At 42.5% G+C, this 22,480-nt stretch overlaps 1 protein-coding gene across 1 annotated transcript in view; it reads left to right on the top strand.

Annotated features, from left to right (window-relative positions):
- Positions 1-22,480, top strand: part of TSPAN5 (tetraspanin 5) — a 198,890-nt gene that overhangs the window by 129,988 nt on the left and 46,422 nt on the right. Inside the window, exon 4 of the mRNA XM_073601239.1 lies at positions 16,781-16,927. Within this exon, the coding sequence (XP_073457340.1) occupies positions 16,862-16,927 (66 nt within the window). The 5' untranslated portion in view covers positions 16,781-16,861. The remainder of the gene's footprint in view (positions 1-16,780; positions 16,928-22,480) is intronic.

Here is a 22,480-nt window from a genome sequence, read left to right as displayed (position 1 = left end):
TGTTACATAGATGGTCATGTGACCGCTCTCCTCCTCCAATCTAAAGCTAAAGCTAGGAGGAGGAGAGCAGCCAGAAAAAAATGAGCTATTGAGATATTTACAAGCTTTGTTTTATAAGGACACTGACAAAGGAGGAGCGGTGTAGGAGAAGGGGCTGACAAGTGATTTTTTTATCAACTTTAGACTATGCAGGCAGCGCTGTCCCAGGGCCAGGAGAGGCAGGGCGCCGGCCTGGCCCCCCCCCCCCCCCCAATGGGTGGCTCTCGGGGCGGACCGCCCGATCCCGTCCCGTGTTGGTAAAACATAGTATCGGCGTATAACACGCAGGCACTGTTTGTCCTCTGTTTTCAGGGGAAAAAAGTGCATTTTATACGCAGATAAATACGGTATGTGTTTATGTGATAAAGGAACCTTAGATTGGGATTTTCTTGAGGACAGTCTGATATGAATTACATTATGTAAAGCACTAAATTGTTGGCACTATATAAAATACCTGTAGTAACAATATTGTAGCTAAAAGTGACCCTAAAGCCTTGTTTACATTAGCTTTGCTCTCTGACCCTTTCACTTGAATGGGTCATGTTCAGTGGGGCAGTAGTGCCCACTGAGTGCGACAGTGGGTATAAATGCAATTGGGAAATTTGGAGGAAGCTGAGAGCAATAGAGGATACATTTTTGAGTTAAGATTACATACTTGAATTTTTAACCAGAGTTTATTGTCATTAAGCCATTTTGTGTCAATTCTGTTTTATAGCATTGATGCTTCTACATTCCATAGTAAAAAGCAAGTCCATATTTATTGGTAAACTGTGCATTTATTTGTTATGCTGTTGTAGAAAATTAATTACTTAATAGAAGTATCATGTATGTTCAGCAAGTGTGAATTATATAATTGCAGTGGTGATTATATAATTGCAGTAGCGAAAATTAAATAAAAAAAGTTTTCTACAAACGAAGATACTTAATACTACTTTGGCAGGTGCCAAGTCAAATCTTCAATGTTGCAGAGCTATGCTGTCCAATAAATCTTCTACAGTTACTGTGTTGTGTGCCTCCGCCACCCACCGTGTTCTATGGTTCCATCTGCTGGTCCCAGCATCACTTCTGTGTCCTGTAGTGATGTAGGGGCTGGAGGATGGAATCACAGAGTTCAGTGAGAAACCTGGCATCAGATGTAGACTAAATCGGGGTCTGTCAGAGAAGTATTAAGCATTCTAATTTGCAGGAAATTTAAAGTGGTTGTAAAGACAGAGCATTTTCTGCATTAAGATAAAAAAAACCTTCTATGTGCAGCAGACGCCCCCCCCCCCCCCCCCCCCAATAATAAAATAATTAGCCCCATCTTGATCCAGCGATGTTGCACGAAAGACTCAGCTGCCTGGGACTCTCCCCCTTCTCATTGGCTGAGACAGCAGTGAAGCGCCATTGGCTCCCGCTTCTGTCAGTCAAAATCAGTGAGCCAATGAGGAGAGAGAAGGTACAGGGCCAGGCCGCGGGTCCGTGTCTGAATCGACACAGAGCTGCGGCTCAGCTTGGGTGCCTCATAGCAAGCTGCTTTCTCTGGGGGCACTCAACAGAAGGGAGGGGCCAGGAGCACCGAAGAGGGACTTGAGAAGAGGTGAAAAACCACTGCCCAGAGCAGGTAAGTATGACATGTTTATTATTAAAAAAAAAAAAAAAAAAACTGAGACTTTAGTATCACTTAAAAAATAAAAAATGGTTTTAGTGAAAGTTGATTTAAATTAATTTTGTTATGACTTTCACAATTGTAGGTGCTTGTCCATATATTTTGCTGTTGTGTTGAATACAGACATTTGTAAATTAACCACTGAGGGAGCTCTGTTTGCGATTTTGGTTCATTCAGACTTAATTCTTTACAACTGTAAAGAATAACTGACAATAAGTCCATTGACTATGTGAGAAGAAGTAAGGCCCCATCTTACATGGGGGAGAATCAAATCTGTTCTCTGATCCCCTGCTGATCAGAGTAGTGTGGTCACATGACAAGTCTGTGTCTGCTCAGTTTATGCAGAGCGGATATGGACCGAGCCCACTCTGCTCTATGGGCAGCTGGGTTGTAAACAGACTCCACTGTACATTTACACCTGACCGCCCTCTGATCCGATCTGCCTAGACAGAGAAGGACGGATCCCCTTAGATTTTTTTTTTCACCGGACCAGATCAGATTGGAGGTAGGCAGGTGTAAACAGACACAAGTCTGTTTACACCTGCCAGTCCATAGACGTTAACAGACAGTCCGATCAGACCTGCCTGAAAAACTTACAGGACGACCTGTTCGGACCCTTCATATGAAAGGAGCCTTAATCACCAAGATCTAGCTCTACAAAGCAGGAAGCAACGTGTATGCATATAATGAGCAAGTATAGTGGCCTACATGCAGCTATACAGTTATAAACTAAAGATAAGTAAGAGCAGTTCACATTTTTAAAAAACTTGCATCAAATCTTCGTTTACATCTAAACCAGGGGCTCCAAACTTTATAAAAAAAAGTCCATCTTACTGTCCTCTAGACTTTAGGGGGACTGGAATCTGGCCAGTGGGAGTAGAAATTGTCCTGTCATTAGTGGGAGTAAACAATGCATTTTTGGTATTAGGAGGCGGAATAGCACTCCATTGTTGGTGTCAGTCTAAAAAATAGTGCCCCATCCTTTGTATTAGTGGGAGAAATAGTCATTGGTATCAGTGGGTGGAATATTGTCTAGTCATAGGTGTCTGTGGGAGGAACAATGTTCCATCATTGGTATCAGTGGGAGGAACAGTGCCCCCATCATTGGTATCAGTGGGTGGAATAGTGTCTAGTCATAGGTGTCTGTGGGAGGAACAATGTTCCATCATTGGTATCAGTGGGAGGAACAGTGCCCCCATCATTGGTATCAGTGGGTGGAATAGTGTCTAGTCATAGGTGTCTGTGGGAGGAACAATGTTCCATCATTGGTATCAGTGGGAGGAATAGTGCCCCATCGTTGGTATTAGTGGGAGAAAAAGTCATTGGTATCAGTGGGTGGAATAGTGTCTAGTCATAGGTGTCTATGGGAGGAACAATGTTTCATCATTGGTTTCAGTGGGAAGAATAGTGCCCCGTCGTTGGTATTAGTGGGATAAATAGTCATTGGTATCATTGGGTGGAATAGTGTCTAGTCATAGGTGTCTGTGGGAGGAACAATGTTCCATCATTGGTTTCAGTGGGAAAAATAGTGCCCCGTTGTTGATGTCCGAACAGGAATTATGCCCCTTTGTTGGTGTTAGTGGGAGGAATAGTGTCTTGTAGCAGTTGTAGGAAAAATGCCCAAAGGGCCTCATCTGGGCCACAGTTTGGAGACTACTGATCTAAACCATTATACAAGAAATCACCGAAAAATACTAAGCATTCCCTTTAACTAGCATGCAGCTACCTACATAGATTCAAGTGCTGTATTCCGTTAAAACACAGAATATGAAGGCATGCATTTCAATTAAACTACATTTCTTATCTTTAAATGTAATTTGGGCTCCCAAGTTAATAGTTGAATATAAATGTGTAGCTGTAGGAAATGTTGAGACGTTAATCTTGTACCTGTGAACTATTTTGCCTCCAACTTTCCCTGTGATGTTAGAAAATTATGTTTTTTATTAAGCGGCAGCAGAATCACCATGTAGCCTACAGGGTTAGTTTTCTACTGAGGTGTTTGATCATTTTGGAAGCTATTACTAAAGGGGATGGGTTGTCATCTAGTTTGGGAATATATGGGTCAACTGGGATTAAAAAATGCTGGGATTTCAGAATCCTGAATTTAGTTACGGTGTGAATTGTAAGCATTTCTGTATTGCTTGTTGTACTCGCTTGATGTTGGAGCGGTACTCTGCAGTTTTTCACCAAATTCAAGCGACTCCCTGATAGTTTTTCATTGTGTTGAGGCATAAGTGCTTCTTCCACACCCCCCCACCATGACCCACTCCATAATATACAAAATACTCTGCTTCTATACATCCCTCAATTAGCCTGTATAATTCTAAAGATGTAAAGCAGACTTGGACGAAGGCAACATTACCCTTCAAGCTGTGCAAGACAAGTCATTTGATATTTTTTGATATAGTATTTGCAGTATACATTCTGCAGATACTGCTTTGCCCAGGTTCACTGTCATTCATTCTATAGCACTGAGTGGCTGCAATATGGCCACCATATTAATGGTGGTGCAAGCTAGTACTGGGCCATTTTTTTTGTTCTTAGTCCCAGCCATCTGATAAAACCGTCAATGTTATCCAGTAATCACAAGCAGGTATGGGTGGTATATTATGGAGAAGAAAAACGCAGCTCTCTGCAAAGGCACACAGAAAACATTGGTTTCCTATGTGCTCTGTTGGCACTTACTGAGAGCTGTCTTTGGCAGGACAGAGTGGTGTAGAAAAATGAAGACATGTTGCAGGTGAGCTTGGTCAAAACACACTGAGAACACTTGCAGCAGGAAGTAGATAAAGATTGCAATGGTACCGATTGTAAACGCAGCAATTGGTAAGTGCATTGGGATGTGTAGCAATGTGGTTAGAAATATCAAGTCGTGACAGGTACACCTAAGTTAACCATTAACCACTTCCCATCCGGGCCAATTCTGGCACTTCGCTCCTACATGTAAAAATCGTCATTTTTTTTCTAGAAAATTACTCAGAAACCCCAAATATTATTTATGTTTATTTAGCAGAGATCCTAGGGCAGGGATATGCAATTAGCGGACCTCCAGCTGTTGCAAAACTACAAGTGCCATCATGCCTCTGCCTCTGGGTGTCATGCTTGTGGCTGTCAGAGTCTTGCTATGCCTCATGGGACTTGTAGTTTTGCAACAGCTGGAGGTCTGCTAATTGCATATCCCTGCCCTAGGGAATAAAATGGCGGTTGTTGCAATTTTTTATGTCACAAGTTATTTGCGCAGCGATTTTTCAAACGCGTTTAAATAAAAAAAAAACAAAAACAGTTTCATGAATTGAAAGAAAACAGTAAAGTTAGCCCAATTTTTTTGTAAAATGTGAAAGATGATGTTACGTTGAGTAAATAGATACCTAACATGTCACGCTTTAAAATTGCGCACACTCGTGGAATGGCGCCAAACTTAAAAATCTCCATAAGCAACGTTTTAATTTTTTTTACAGGTTGCCTGTTTATCGTTATAGAGAAGGTCTTGGGCTAGAATTGTTGCTTTTGCTCTAACGCACGCGTTGATACCTCATATGTGTTTTGAATGCCGTTTACATATGTGTTCGCTTCTGTGAGCAAGCGCAGGGGGACGGGGGGCACTTAAAAATTTTTTTTTTTTATATTCTTTATTTTACTTTTATTTTTTTATTTTGACACTTTCTCTTAAAAAAAAAAAAAAAAAAAATTGATCACTTTTATTCCTATTACAAGGAATGTAAACATCCCTTGTAATAGGAATAGTGCACGACAGGTCCTCTTTATGGAGAGATGTGGGGTCTATAAGACTCCACATCTCTCCTTCAGGATGGAATGGCTGAGATGAAAAAATAAATAACCTCTCTCTGCCTTTCCGGCCGCGTCACAGCATTGTTTACTTCCGCTGGCCCGAACGCGATTTCAAAACGTCGTGCCCGGGCCTCCGAGGGTCATAGAGAAATCCTGTGAAGAAGTCGATGTGACGAAACATGTCGGAGGCGTGGCTGTACGGCGACCTATCATCTGTGAGTAACATGTGACGTGCTGTGCTGTGTATGCTGTGCACTAGTCGGCTGAGACCACCTCGCACTGCTGAGGATCCAACGAGGGGAAAGGGTGAGGTTTAAACACTGCATCCCGGGTCCGCCGTGACCATAATACATCACTACAGCCTTGTCACATGAAGCTTTCGTTTTATGCCTTTTATTATTAGAAAAGTGTGAGTACAATGATTGAAGATCTTGATTCTGCATCTTAAATAAATGTTTTCTACGGTATTGCACTATTGGAAGCATTATTATTTCTTTCATGTGGATACACTTCTCTATGATGAGTTATGCTGCTTATTGAAGAATTTCACTCGCTTTGAACACGGTTTCATTTACTCTGGTTAGCCACCGGGAGGCTAAATTTCTGCCTATTGGCCGAGCATGAGAATGCAAGGCAAGATTTTCCAGTGAGTGCGGCTCCATAAGAGTGGATCACAGTCACGGATGGTGTGGTGGAAGACGTTTTATTGCATGGAAAAATTGCTTCATCCACTTTTTTGACACTTAATACTTTGCATGGACTTTGTTTCATTCATTTTTTATTTATCTCATTCATTTTTTTACTTATTTTGTACGGATTGTTGTCACTATTAATTCTTACACTTTATATGGTTATTTAAGTTAAACAGGTCCTGACCATCAGTGGTAGGGAATATTGGATGAATATTACACGGACTCGCTAGCATTAGGGGGTGGCTCACCACATTCACTTAGTTTAGTTTATATTAATTCACTCATTAATAGGGTAATTTGTTATTTAGCACCTCTATTTCCATTGGGAATATCTATCATATCTGAATGATACCCTGCAGCTACAGGCATCATCCAGATATGATCTTTTTCAGTGTGCGATTCTGTGCACCGTAAGAACAATCATAGCTGCAGTTCAGCCTCTTGTTTATTCTTACAGGCGGCGGGAGGGAATGGATTGCCTTAACGTAACAGATGAGATAACTTGTGTTAACACCATGTACCAGAATGGAAAAGTATGACTGGACCCTAAATAAGAACTCTGATAAGCATTATTGGTATCTAAATAGGTCTCCTAACATAGCATATACCTTTTTGAAGCTCCTTTTACACCCTAATGTGCATACACCACAACACATGGTATATTATTGTAGTGCATAGCCATCTAATGTAAATGGCACCCCAGCATTTATGTATATTTTAACAAACTTTCAGCCACCGTATCACTGCATGGGAGTGAGGACTGGTGAAGTGGCCAGCAAGAAAGATAAGTATTTTTTATTACAGGTTAAAAAATATCATCTAGCAATAGAGAAGAAAAAAGAAGAAAGTAGCACACAGTACCTTAAGAAGCCAAGCAGGTGCCAGTCTGTCAAAGTCCATATATGGATCCAGGGATGAGGGAAAAGTGAGAAACAAACTTTATCCTGCAGTTCCTGAAGGTCAATGGCTGGTGGCAGAGCTCTGAGTTGTAATGTCAGCCAGAAAACAGCAACGTGTTTCAGGGCTCTAAGCCTTCTCAAGCCTCTTCAGAGAGGGGTAGAGCCCCAAATTGTGTTGCCTAGAAATTTCGCCGGAAGCAAATCCTCTCTCCAGGGTCATCCGGGCAATCGTGTATGTCCCAACCAGAAATCTCTCATAAGGTCCCAGGCTCTGTATGTTGTTTGCCGGCTGACATTCCATCCCTTTCACCAGCTTATGACTGCTGCACTTTCACCTTGGATTACCTAGTGATAGGCACTCCTCTGTTTGCTATAAGAGCCCTTTCACACTGGGGCGGTTTGCAGGCCCTATTGCGCTAATAATAGCGCCTGCAAACCGACCCGAAAGTGCCACTGCCTTAATTCCAGTGTGAGAGCCCCAAGGGCTTTCACACTGGAGCGGTACGCTAGCAGGACGGCTAGCAGCATCTTCGGAGCGGTGAAGGATCGGAGTGTATACCGCTCCTTCACCGCTCCTGCCCATTGAAATCAATGGGACGGCGTGGCTATACCGCCGGCAAAGCGCCTCTGCAGAGGTGCTTTGCGGTGGTATGTAACCCTTTCTCAGCCGCTAGCAGGGGGTAAAACCGCCACGCTAGCGGCCGTATACCGACGGTAAAACGCCGCTAATAATAGCGGCTTTTTACCACCGCCCCCGGCTCAGTGTGAAAGGGCCCTTAGTGATTTTATGCTATTAGTAATTAAAGTTTACTTTTAACACAAAAGTGCACTTAATGTGGTAGAAGGGGAATAAAATGTGCAGTGCATCTCAAAGAAAACCTCCCTTCATATACAAATGATCATTCACTGTTTGTGTAAAAAGCTACATTTTTGCAGTGGCCAGCTTGTACAAAGAATGGTGAGGATCAGGTTGTATAATTATAAAAGAGCTCCATAATTTTAATAAGTTCATGTATAAGAAAAAGCTTCTTTTCTGAATAAACACCATCCAGTGTGACAGCAATCCACTACCACTGGTGATGGTCATGTCATGCTCTTGGAGCCTTTAGTGCCAGCAGCTGCATCAAAGATCCATCCAGTGTGTTTTAGGAGCAGAGATGAGCTCAAGCCTGTTTGGACACAGTCACAACCTGCCTAAGCTATCTGGGAAGCTGACAAACTTGACAGCCAATGATAGGAGTGTAGCTCCCTCTAGTTTGCTAGATAGATATATGTTTTTTTTTGGGTCAGGGTTGAGTGACTCAGGCAGAGCTGGTGACTCACAGGCAGCATCATCAAGACCTCCCTCTTCTTTTCAGAATATTTTAGCATCTTCTGGAAAGGAAGGAGGAGAGGAAAGGTGGAGCTGCCTGGGGTATTCTGAGGAGTCCTGACGAATCCCCAACTTGGATTGGCAGGAGGCAGGCCTCCTTAAATACCCAGGGTCAACCCAGCTGGGGAGGGGTTGTTTGGGTGGAAGCTGGAGATGGAGTGCTAGGCTGTCATGGCCCTGAGGGAGCTCCCCAATCTAAGGGGGGTGACCATGGGCCTGGGTCTCGGGTGCAGACAGGACCCTTGTCGTGACACACGAAGGTGTCCTGGACAGGTGGCACGGGAGCAAAGAGACAACAGCAGGGGAGCACTGCCAGGCAAAGTCTCCAGGGAGGAACAACAGGTCGGAGCCAAGAGGGCTGGTGAATGACCCACAGTCGTGAAGGACTGGGAGGCACGCCTGAGAGGACTGGGAGATTGCAGTCTGCGATGGGTGCAGAGCCAGTAGAGTGGACTGTGGTGGCACGGGCTGTGGAGAGAGGCAGCTGGCAGGGCCTGAAGAGGTGGTACTGGGAACAGTAGCCACGTAGACAGCTAGCATTGGGACTACCTATATTTTGCTACACCAAATGGGCCCGTGGTCCCTCCCTGTAAAGGGCATTCTCTTTGGGCTGGAGAATGAGATCAAGAGCCAAGTTGTGCTGGAGGCAGTTGTGTATATACAGGAGGTTTATATATTTCCTCAGTCCCTAACAATTTCTGCAATCAACTGGGCATCTCATAACTACCTTATCCCCATCCAAGTTTAATCCCCCTCAATAAAAATACAAAACAAAGTGCATGGACTGTTTTCTGTCTGAGTGGCTGGGAATCGTATGCCTGGCTGGGCAGGGCGACAGATGGACTACAATTACCAGCAGCCCCTACGGGGGTACCATTACAGGAGCATACGTACAACTGTGTGTTAGTGAATAACTCTGCCACCTATGATTAGCTGTTGGCTTTGACCGTTTCCCAGTAAGATAGCTCAGGCGGGTTGGGAACACGCCTGAGCATATTGGGGAGGAGATCTTTGCCAATCTACTGCTGGAGGCAGTCCCTGTTTCCAGGGGGAGGAGGACTGTGGTTGGCCACTACTAAGGCTAATCACAGTCCTTCTAGCCCTGCCTACCAGACCTGGGGAAAAGAACAAAGGGAGCGCACGCTGCCAACAGAGGCAACCACAGTCGAGGGATAATGGTAAACTGTACAGCAGTATTTTGGGGTAGGGGTACACTTACTACTGACTTGTGAACTCTGTGTCACTTATTACTGACCTCTGAAATCTGCCTTACTTATTTCTGAACTCTGCCTCGGTTACTGCTGACCTCTGAACATTGCGTCACTTAATACTGACCTCTGAAATCCACCTCAGTTATTACTGACCCCTGAACTCTGCCTCACTACTGACCCCTGAACTCTGCCTCACTACTGACCCCTGAACTCTGCCTCACTACTGACCCCTGAACTCTGCCTCACTACTGACCCCTGAACTCTGCCTCACTACTGACCCCTGAACTCTGCCTTACTACTGACCTCTGAACTCAGCCTCACTTACTACTGACCTGTGAACTCTGCGTCACTTATTACTGACTTCTGAAATCTGCCAAACTTATTTCTGAACTTTGCCTCGGTTACTGCTGACCTCTGAACCCTGCGTCACTTAATATTGACCTCTGAAATCCCCCTCACTTTTTACTGACCCCTGAACTCTGCCTCACTACTGACCCCTGAACTGCACATCACTTACTGCTGACCTCTGAACTCAGCCTCACTTAATACTGACCTCTGAAATCAGCCTCACTTAATACTGACCTCTGAACTCAGCCTCACTTAATACTGACCTCTGAACGCTGCATTACTAGTGACCCCTGAACTCTGCTTTAGTTACTACTGACCCCTGAACTTTGCGTTACTTAATACTGAACCCCTGCCCCATTATTCAGCAGAATGAAAACCACTCTGAATTTTTGCTGCTGTGCGTGACGCAATTTTTTTTTCTCAAGCAGGAGGGTCCAACTTATGATCTTGCACACAGGCCCATGCTTTCAGAAAGGGCATTGGTGACACAAATGATTGTCTAATAAACACTTGGAGCAATCACTGCTTTACCTCACACTAGCCCACAAGGCTTGAATTTTGTCTCTTTCCTGCTGAGCCGTGTCCCTGATGGCAACATGCGGTTCAACAAGCACTGAACAATGATTTAATCCAATCAGATGCAGTCACTGTTCTGGTATTCAGACAACCATGGGGCTGAACAAGCGAAATCTACAAGAGTATGGCTCGAATAATGCTCTTTCTAGAATGCCTGTGGAAAGGTTATCTCCAGTCTGGGATATCCCAGTCAGTTATCAGCAGGCTCCTGCCTGTCCACTTTTGCCTTTGCTTTAGCACAGTTAGGGCTTGTTTACACAAATGTAAGCCCTCTGAAGACTGATCTGTGGTGGATTGCTCTTCAAAGGGTGTTTGACAGGGGGTGAGGAGGCATTATGTTAGCTCCTCACCATCTGTTTTAACCCCTAAAAACCGGCATGCTGCAACCCCCATTCAATTGGATTGGTTGCATTTGGCCGGTGGTACTGCATGTCGAAAGTGAAGGAGGGTCATTTTTGAGAAAACTGAAGCAAAGTTGAGCTGTTACTATAACAACTAGTACAATGCTATTATATTTTCACAGAGAAAAATGAAATCTTGGTTGCTGTGGGTAACAACCAGATTTCCTTTACTGTAGTTCCAGAAATCCGTTTCCATTTTCTGACGGTCTGCCTTCATTAGATTTCAGCTCCATGTGGTCCAAAGAGTAAATTCTACCTTACTTGTGTATTGAAATGTTGACATGGCCCCATAGTGTGCTTCGTGCCAAGACAACAGCTGCATTTCTACTTGGATTTTTATGAGTCCACTGCCCTCTTTTTTTCCTGGGCCTTTCCCAGCCCTTTCTGTTTTCCCATTCTCTGGCTCTTCAGGCTGTTCTGCAGAAAAAGCGTGTGTGTAAACTGAGGCAGAGATAAAAAATATTCCTCACACAAATTTCTTCATGTGTTTAAGTATTTATGGATCTGTCAGGGCTACAGACTTTTTTTTTTTTTTTTTTTTACAGTCAGTAACTTCAGAATATAGCTTTGGCTGACTGCACTTGTCTGAATTTAGAATAAAGGGGAAGTAATGAGGTGTGAGGAAGAGACACGGATCCCTAGCAGTTTGCACATTCAGCATTTACTGGCTATTCCTACAGACTTGCAGGACTTCATGCTAAGCTTTCCATATAGATACACTATATTACTAAAAGTATTGGGACACATGAACTTTAATGGCATCCCAGTCTTAGTCCATAGGTTTCAATATTGAGTTGGCCCACTCTTTGCAGCTATAACAGCTTTAACTCTTCTGGGAAGGCTGTCCACAAGGTTTAGGAGTGTGTCTATGGGAATGTTTGAGCATTCTTCCAGAAGCACATTTGTGAGGTCAGGCATTGATGAGGACGATAAGGCCTGGCTCGCAGTCTCTGCTCTAATTCATCCCAAAGGTATTCTATCATGTTGAAAGACAAAGACAATTCCATACCTCAACTCACCAACCAGTCTGCTGACCAACCAAATTAGCCTGTCTAACCGTCTGTTAAAAGCAGGGGTTTAGTTAGCACACATTTGCAAACGCATGTGAAAGCTGCAAGGCCTCATCAAGGCACCCTGTATTACTTGCATTCCTAACACTACAAAATTTATAAGTGTCTCCACAGTGGAAGCACATGCATTGAATGGATAGGTGTGAGACAGGTGAGCCTGGAGGCCGCCCTAGCCCCCTTAAAGGGACAGGAGCACACTGGACACCCAGCGAGAGCACAATGGCAGCAAAGGTGTCCAGTGTGTCCCCGACCCCCATATATACAAACAGTAACAAAAAAATGGCCACCGCCCACACCCATAACTGGCCTTCACAGTAAGGAGCATATGGAGGGCATATACATGTAAGACAAAGACAATTCCATTGCTCAACTCACCAACCAGTCTGCTGACCAACCAAATGAGCCTGTCTAACCGTCTGTTAAAAGCAGGGGTTTAGTTAGCACACATTTGCAAACGCATGTGAAAGCTGCAAGGCCTCTTTTTTGTTACTGTTTGTATATATGGGGGTCGGGGACACAGCGCCCTTTAGTACCAGCTATTCACTCAGATGGGCTGTAATGCAACTTGTTTAAAATGTTCTGTTCTTTAGTTAAAAACACATAGCGTGTTTTAAAAGCCCCACAGTGTAAAAGCAACCTAAGGGTTGTATTTTTTAGAATTTATTGCTAAATAACTTGAAATAAGAGAGCAGTTCAGCAGGGGTTCAGTATACTCCAAAACAATATTAGAATCAGTAGGAAAACAAACTTCTTTGCATAAATCCTTATAGTTGCAGGCACACAGGAAAGTCCCGAACTCAGGTCTTACAATGTCCTAGGAGCTGTCTGCCACCCAGCTTTCTCAGGTAGTTCCTCAGTGAGGGAGATAAAAGATCCTTCTCCAGACCATGACCTCCAGCAAAAATCCTTTAGCAATCTTTTCCCAGGCCCTCAGTCCAACACCTGCTAAGGCCCAAATAGCACAATTCTTCAGAACAGTCTAGCTGCCTCCCAGGGGCAGCAGCCCCAGGAGAAGAGGAACCCTCCCAGCAGACAAAAAAACACTTTGTCCAGGCCTCCCAAACATTTATCACCTCTTCAGCCACCTTCTGCATGCCCCCTCGTCCAAAGGCATGATAAATATTCATAACTGAATATTTGATCCTCCCTGCCCCATATTCTGGATGCCTCTTCCAGAAGCAGGTAGGAAAAATCGAACACCCAGCTTAGACAGCCCTGACCAGACAAAAACAATAGATCACTTCTTCACTGACTACAATGAAGCCATCAACTAAATTTAGCCTAACCACCTAAGGGGACGCTACGTATTCTATTAGGTTTAATGGGAGCAATTGTCGCAGCTTAGGTTTGGCAGCCATATTTTTGACTAGTGGGGTCAAGTTCAACCTGGCATATTCTTGCAGGAGGTATTGGATCACAATTCCTAAATATTGGAATTTATCAACCCATTAAAATGGAGTGTCTTTTGGGGAGAAGTCTGACTGGCAAACTCATAGCAAAGTCCAGGGTACTTGCCTTGTAAGAAAGGTCAACATAATCAAGGGGTGGGGTCAAGGCAAGTGTAGTGATAGGTATAGTACGGTTACAGGTATAGGGGCTATAGGGAAACACTGCTGTGCAGTGAAAAGACAGACCGCTAGGTGTGCATGTGACCACTGTATGGTTGGAATCCCCTTATCCTGGGTTATTATGCCTAAAAGAGTGTCTCAGAAGCAGAGTATTTAACATGTGGAAGATCTATTCTGCTGCAATGAAAAATAGTTGTAGGCCTTATGCACACTGGTCCTCAAAAAAATGCCAATTTTACAGGCGTTTGGCATTTTGTTTTTTCAGCCCGTAAAAGCACCTCTATGTTAGCCTATGTGTCCATCTTTACAGGCATATTAAAAAAGGAGTATTTACAGGCTGAAAGGAACTGTCGAGCAAAAAAAAAATGGAATGCACATAAACTCTAGTCGCATTTAAGTGCATTTGCAGTTAATGCATCCTAATAGCCAGAATAAATTAATATTTTATTAAACGAATTAACGTGCAAACGCACATGCATTACGTGGATTTTACCATGTTTTTAAGCAGCTTTTCTCCTGCCAGGAGAAAAGCTGTTCAGAGAGGCTAATCAGACATGTACACGAGTCCTTACCCTTCCACTGGACACCTAACTGATCTAGAAAAAGCATGGAATACAGGATATTCCTCTGATGGAGAGCTTTTCTGGCTTTATTGAACTTGGCTTTGGTTTTCTGGTTTCTGCCAAGAAGTCAGGTTTGATGGATAATATCTGAACTGTAGCTGTGCTTGTTCTCTGACCTTTTCCAAGATGACTTCTCAGTCTTTGTTGTTGAGAAGTTTAAAGTAGGTCTTCAGCTGTAAGTGATGTTTAAATAGTTGGTTTGGATCAGCTTCACTAATAGATGCAGCGGCTGTGTGTGCTGTTTAAACTGTATGTAGCTGAGGCTACAGCATATACAGCGCTATGTTCTGGTAGCGGGACAGGAATTTTCCTATTCTGCTCCTGGAACAATATCAAGTTGTGCTGCTCAGCCATTCACAGGCAATGAAAGAATACAACCCTTCCTCTGATTGGCTGAGGCAGTAAGGAAGGTGGATGATGTCACAATCTCCACCCCAGCAATCAGAGGAAACTTTGTATTCATTCATAGAATGCAAAGCTCCCTGTGAAAGGTTGAGCAGTATTCAGCCCAACTCGATTTTGTTCCAGGAGTAGAATGGGAAGTTCCTGCCCTGCTGCCGAAATGCAGTGCTGTATACTGTATGTAGCTGAGGCTACATACAGTATATATAAGCGCACACAGACGCTGCATCTGTTAGTGAAGGCAATAGTTTGCTTGGACCAGCTTGTTCCAAATGAACCATTTAAAATCCACTAAAAGCTGAAGATCTACTTTAAGGATTTCTAAGATAGATAGATGTACTGCAGTATCAGAGGTAGTAGAGGTGGCAGGTGAGGTAGGACCAGGGGAGGGGAGGGGGAGGGAACCCATGTATCCTATTTGACAGCCAGTATCTTTGCAGGAGGGGGATTTCAGGAGTGTTACGGGTTGTTGCAGCTGTTACTGTCTCCTGCCATTGCTGATTGGCTGTACCGCTGGTTCTGGAAGCATTACAGTTCTTCCTGTTGCTCAGTTGTGGAGGCTCCTGAGGTCCAACTTTTTTATATACCTGTGTACATATAGTATATTCACTACGTTTATCCTAAGCATGTTTAAATCCACCTAATGCTGTCTAACTGCTTGAGTCTACTCTAGACATCAACTCTCCTTAGGGCCTGTTCATACCAGAACGTTGTGTGGGAAAGGAGCGTTTCTGTGTCCCATACTGCATGGATATGCGCTGCACTTGTTAGATGTGTGCAGGGGCTATTAATTGTTAATGGCACCCCAAATGCATCTAGCAAACACAGGGCGTTTGCCACCAAACTGCATGATACCACAGTACCATGCAATTTGGTGTGGCACAAATTTTAAAAGAAATGCCTACTTTTTGAGTGTTCCAGTGCGTTCAGTTTGTTGATATGCAAGGACTGTCAAGAATGGAATGCACGTGTTATGGTGTGAACCAACTCTTACTGAAGAGATCCCCTGATGGGTCAGCTGTGATGCCATCTTGGTCTAAGACCTGTGTGGTGCTGTGGTGGCCCTGCTCACCTACTTACTGCTGTCTGGTCTGCTAACGGGGTTGATTTTTAACTGGAGAGTGCAAAATCTGGTGCAGCTGTGCATGGTAGCCAATTAGCTTCTAACTTCATCTTGTTCAATTAAGATTTGACAAAAAATTCTGAAAGCTGATTGGTTTTTATGCAGAGCTGCCCCAGATTTTGCACTCTCAACTTTTAGTAAATCAATGTGTGTAGAAGGCTGTTGAAGTAAACCTAAAGTGATGGGTGCCAGCTCAAATATAGGGATATTTGGAGCTTAGTAATACTGATAGACATACCAGATCACAAATGAGTATTTGGAACTGCAGCTTCAGTACATCAGACCTAAGCACAAAACGGCCACTGTTCAAAATCAAGTAGAAGTCTAATGGACAACAAGTTCAAATACTGCCACATACCTCAGATTTTCTGAAAATGTTTCATTCAGCCTCTGTGGTCTTGTCATAGATCAGTCCCCCCCCCCAATACTTACCTGAGCCCGGGACTGAGCTTGCACGTGTTCCCCCATAGGAAGTGGTTTCCTATGGTGGCAAACAGAGAAGAGGAGAAGCCCAGAGCACTGGTGAGGGACACCAGAAGAAGAGGATCAGGGCTGCCATTGCACAGAGCAGGTAAGTATAACATGTTTGTTATTAAAAAAAAATAACTTTACAATCACTTTAATCTCTGCTTTCTGTTGTAAGGTAGGTAACCCAGTTGGGTTCTGCACCTTAGCTATGTGCACAATGGCTCTCTGGGTTTTTGTGTAATTGCCGTGAATCAGCTCAGATTGGTTCAGGATTGAGGTGCTATTTGTGCTATTTGTGCTACCTGAGGTTGCTGCTTTGTCCATTACCATCCAGTCATACTCGCCTTGAGACAAGCATATTAGAGCACCTTGGGATTTTGGGTACCTAAGATTTTCTAGACGATATGTATGCAGGTTGTTTATTAGTATTATGGAACTGACAGTTTTACTATGCTTTATGAAACTATTATTGCATGAACATGTACTGTATGCTTTTCTGTATGTTTGTAATGCTTTGATACATGGCTGTGTCTTGTTTTTTTCCTTTTCAGGGTGTGCTCTCCAACATCTCCTCCATTACTGACCTCGGGGGGTTTGATCCAGTCTGGCTTTTCCTTGTAGTAGGAGGGGTGATGTTCATCCTCGGATTTGCTGGGTGCATCGGTGCACTCCGAGAAAACACCTTCCTCTTGAAATTTGTAAGCACGTTGTAGAACCTATTCGTTTTTTTTTGTGTACGATACACTTGGGTAAATGAGAATTTCAGTAAATGTATGTGTATATGCATATGAATGTAAATATTCTTGTTTTCATGCAGCTTCAGGCTGCTTTACATATTCTTTCTCTTATTTTATTATTTTGTTGTTTAACCTTTTACAGAGGGCATTAATGCCAAGATGCCCAAGCCAAATTTAATAGTGTTAGCTTGTATGTTAACTTAACAATAACACCTATATCTAATTGGCATACCTAAATAATGTTAAATATATATGGTATTTATTTGGTACGCTGGTTAAATATAAAAAAAAAATATCCTGCACTGTTTTTATTATAGGCTTACAAATGTGTGAAAATGTTAACAAAGAAAAAAACTAAAAAAAAAAACTTTTGTATTTTTTTTTTTTTTTACTCATCCCCCTCAGTTCTGAAAACATTTGTATTATTTTTATAAGCAAAACTGTATCTGACAGTTGAACTATTTTATATACACGGCACTGAAGACTAGCATTGCAGGTTGAAGGTGGCAGTCTTTTATTTCTCTCAGTGAAGCCTTCAGCCTGCATCTATATCGGAGCTTACACAGTGATCAGATGATTTGATACCACTCTGGTTCCTGATCATCAGTGGGGACCTCATTCAGAGACAACCAGAAATGAGAATCACCAGAGACCTAAGGGTAAAACAAATGTTAATGCCTAAGCACAATTTTGCTACTTTGTCATGTGTTTGTAAAACCGTACATATCATCACAGCTATTTTGTGCATGCAAGTGGACTATACCTTGTTTTTTCAGGACAAATTGGGCTTTCATTTGGTGCTAAATCTTAATGGATATCTCCTGATTTTTTTTTTTTCCCTAATGCTCCTAATATGCCCAGTAATAAACTGTCACAGTGAAATCACATTCTCAGTACAGAAGAGGAGCCTGTAGCAAGGTGTAAGGCTAAAGTTAAGGCTGGAGTTTAGCTTTAAGTGTTGTACAAGTTTCCCCACACAGGGCTAATGCGTACGTTGATTTCTATAGGTTTATAAAGTTCAGTATATAAATGGAGAGTCTTGGCTTACAGTGATTGTAAACGATCACAACCCATTCAGTTTAAAATAGAAATGAAAGGCAAAACATTTTTTATAGATATAAAAAAATTATATATATACCTTTTTTCCCTTTTTTTTTATAAGTGATCACATCCCCTCTGTTCTCAGCTGCATAAGAGCTGGAGGGAGGAGAAACAACAGCACACTGAGCTTCCCAGTGAATGGCTGTGCAGCGGGGGGGGGGGGGTGTCAGGACAAGTCTGATCATTGGAGGAGAGTTCCCAGCATAGCTAGAGAACTGACCACATTGTGCTCTCCTACTTGTGTGGTCAGTTTTTAATAGGTAAGCAGAGGGATTGGCAGGAACACCAGGGATTTCACATAAAGGGAGCAATACAAAGAGAAGAGGATATTTTCTCACACATGGTACACCAGGCACATATCAGGAATATGAAGTGTTATGGTAACAAATGCTTTAAAGACCCTATTCAGAGAGTGGTGATTAATGTTTTATACTCTGAATGTTCTAGTGCACAGATGTCACACTGGCGGCCCCCCAGCTGTTGCGGAACTACAAGTCCCACGAGGCATTGCAAGGCTGACAGTTACAAGCATGACTCCCACAGGCAGAGGCATGATGGGACTTGTAATTCCGCAACAGCTGGAGGGCCGCCAGTTTGACACCCCTGGTAGTGGTTAGTGGTGTGCCCCAAGATTTAGTTCTAGGACCATTACTCCATCCCAGGGGGTTATTGTATCTCTTCTATCAAATGATAAGTAAAGAAATCTCAAATCTGGGTGGATAGGTATATGATATCCACGCAATTGTATTATTTGCATTGTATACACCAGTGTTTCTTAACTCCAGTCCTCAAGGCGCCCCAATAGGTCATGTTTTCAGGATTTCCCTCAGATGAAACGGCTGTGGTAATTACTAAGGCAGTGAAACTGATCAAATCACCTGTGCAAAATAATGGCAAGCCTGAAAACATGAACTGTTGGGGCACCTTGAGGACTAGAGTTTGGGAAACACTGGTATACACTGTTATACTGTACTTGCGTTTTGCTGTTAGTTACCTCTTGTAATATGTCTCTAATTGCCTTTGGTATCAAGTAACTTGGGCTGAGACCAGAGCACCATATTGATATACTTCTGTTCAGACTACCCCAATTGATTCAAACCATGCTCCCATAGCACCTTATTTTTATAATACTCCCTCCACAGCACCCTCCTATATTTTGGTCTGTGGCCCATGTTTTAGATCTGCTTTTAGACCTACAACAGACCGCTTTGTAATGCTTGTATGTAAAGCTCAAATCCTTCACCTCCAGTTGTCAATTCCTTTTCCCTATAGTTTCTCAAATATAGTTCATTGTGTATGGCTCAGGGTCCGCTGTTTTGTTGCTGCAGTTATTTTTTGAGTTAATGCCTGTTAATTTCTGTTCCTCCATATGGGTATAAACCTTGTTGGGTACAGCATCTATTTGATTACAGTGGTTTACCCCTCTCTGTTAGCAGGCTTCCCTAGCCAAGTTGAACCCGATCACTTGTAGTAGACTTTGTGCTAAACACTCTCATTTCTGTACATCTATTTCTCTGTTATCCAACAACCTTATGGCTTGTACTGATAGGTTCATATTAAACATCCTATGCTTGATTGGTTGGGGGAGTGAGTCATTGTGACCATTTTATTGTCTGAATAGTATATTGTTTCATCATTTTCACCACAGATGGTCAAGCTGGTATGAGTCTACCTGCTGCTCCTTTTTTTCCTATTCTTCCCCTTCTCTCCCCTCTGTCATCTCTCCTTTCTGCCCATTGCCAAAGGATGCATGCCACCCTCTCTCATATAGGTTCAGTTTGAGTCATTGCCAGTAGCTTACACTCTTCTAGAAGATTTGGCTCTCAAAATTATCTCTCTAAATGTACAGGGCCTCAGTGCACCCAGAAAAAGACGTGTTCAGATAATCTAGGTCCAAATATGCTGATATACTGTGCCTCCAAGAGACCTTCTTCTCTCATTCATCCACTCCCAAAAATGTAAGCGTTTCTACTCCCACATTTATATGGCAACAAACAACATAAGCGCAGATGTATCTAATTGGGCTTCAGGAGATCAGGTAATTTTATTTGCCAATGTGTCAGGGATATTAGACCATTCCAATATTTAAAAAAGAAAACCCCACAATATTACCAATAATGAACCTTTTAGATATCCCCAAATTAATTTAGAACTATACCTCACAGATTGCCTCCACACTTTACTGCTTTGAAAATTTGGAACTATAATATCCAGGTGAACTTTACAGCCCTGATCTCATCTTTACTTCATTCTCCCTCTACAACCCCCTAAGTATATTGATATATAGTAAAAGGCCCTGGGGACCCTATTTGGGGAGGAAGTGGATTGACAAGTCTGGCTGACCACCAGGTCATGTTTTTATAACCATCTATGGTAGCCTTGGAGGCTAACTTCAAACTTCTATCTCAATGGAATCTGGTTCCCATTTGTTGCAGGGTTTTCTCCTCATTGCTTTTGTGGTTGTTTGGACCTTGGAACATTCTTACATATGTGTCTAATTGTCCTAGGAAAAGCCATTGGCTGGAAACCAGGTGAAGCGCTTGCTATAGAAAAACCATAGGATATTACTTTGTCTCAATTTAATCTCTATATGTACATTTTCACAGCAACTATGTAGACTGTTGCCAAGGCTAGGAATACTCCCCACTTAGGCTTTCATAAAGTCAAGAACCAGATAATTTGGATCCTGTGCAGTAAGATAAGCATTATAACTAAACTCAATAAAATCTGGGCTCCCTAGGTGAAAATTTTCTCACAGCTAATTTGATCACCGATTTCTTCATTTATAATCTGGTGTGCCAAACCCACAGGTAGAATTGCCTCCCCCTTTCCTTGCTCTGTTTTTGTTTCTTAGCTTGTCGTAGCTTAGACCTTGTTCTCTTTCGCATTCTTCATGCTGACCAGTTATAGTATACTGGTAACCAAATATTTGTTTCATAGTCCCAAAGCACACAACTTCTTTTCTCACACTTACCCATTTAATATTTATTTCTTCTTCCCTCATTAACAGGAGTACCTGTACCCCAATTTCATGTTGGCTTATCATTTGACCCATTCTCTCTTCTTTTTTTTTTTTATGCATTCTTTATTTATAGAAGGTTTTCACAATTACAGTCAGCAGAAAAAACATAGTAATACACAAGATACATAGACCTAACCATCTACGTACAAATTCAGAAAGGGTACCATCAGGATACCACCATAAGTCTAGTTCTAGAATCTTCAACATAGATACCTTCTAAACCCATCTTGGGCCACAAGTAAAGCCCAACAGACTTCAAGGGACTAGATGGTTTGTCAATCAAAAGCTTGTCATGAACAGTTGACTCTTTCTTGAAGAGCTGGGATTGCTCAATTGACTCGATCAGTGCTTATTGGCTACCTTTAACTACTTCTCTTTTCGTGTCACTTTTAGTTTGCAAATGTAATTAAAAAGTATTGAATTGAAATAAAAAAATTCCTGCATTACCTCATTACCTCCACTCAAAGGCCCTTGTCCTTCACACACCTGCCAGGAAGGACATCACAATTTTCGATGTACTCTCTCCGCCTGCCGCAATCAGCAGGAATATTCTCTATCAACAGCCACATTGTATTTTGTAGTTTTAGCATCCATAGTCCTTGTACAAAAACCGAATGACACATACTTCATAAAAATTGCATTCTTTTTCTTTTGTACTATGAATAAAAAAAAAAAGGAAGTTGCTAGCTATCATTTGTTTACAGGCAATACAAATAGTGGAGATTTGACTCTGGCATCATGTATAATAAAATATGTGTGTGTAAATCTTTTTTCTTTTGTGACATCCCAAAGTAGTAAATAAAAAGAATTTCACCTACAAGGCCGCAATTGGTGAAACATGTATTGGACAGGGACTGCTTTGGGATGGATTATGGGGGAGGGGCAGGAATGAGGTGTAGCGGGATCCAACTTTGATTTCTCTTTACAGCACTAGCAAGCAGATCCATTTATGTCCCTGTATGGAAACAGCCTTTTAATTGGTCAGGGCTGACGACTAAGCCGTTCTGGCACCAGAAACTGTCAATCAGCCACTCGCATGCCAACTGGAATTCTTTCCGGCGAACAAGCTGTCATTGGTCAATTTTTAGCAGGCTGCTGCTGCTGTACATGTGCCTTGGTCCATTATATAGCCTCCCACCCAACTTCTTTGTTCATCTGGTTTATAATGAGTTTATCAGTGGTAGATTTTCATTTTGTGTAAAGCTGAGTGGTGTTGCTTTGTATATTTAATATTTTATTATTTGGTTCTTTGAATTTAGCCTATTGTGCTATAGCTGTCCAGTAGCTTGTGGTTATCTTATATAAGGTACAATAATTCTAACTGAATTGGATAAACCCTCAAAATAAATACTGAAGTCTTTTCTGTTTCAATCGTTTTTATTAGTATTTTG

This window comes from Aquarana catesbeiana, linkage group LG01 (assembly GCF_042186555.1).
Source record: "Aquarana catesbeiana isolate 2022-GZ linkage group LG01, ASM4218655v1, whole genome shotgun sequence".
Classification (NCBI taxonomy): domain Eukaryota; kingdom Metazoa; phylum Chordata; class Amphibia; order Anura; family Ranidae; genus Aquarana; species Aquarana catesbeiana.
This window is presented reverse-complemented; position numbering and strand designations above follow the sequence as displayed.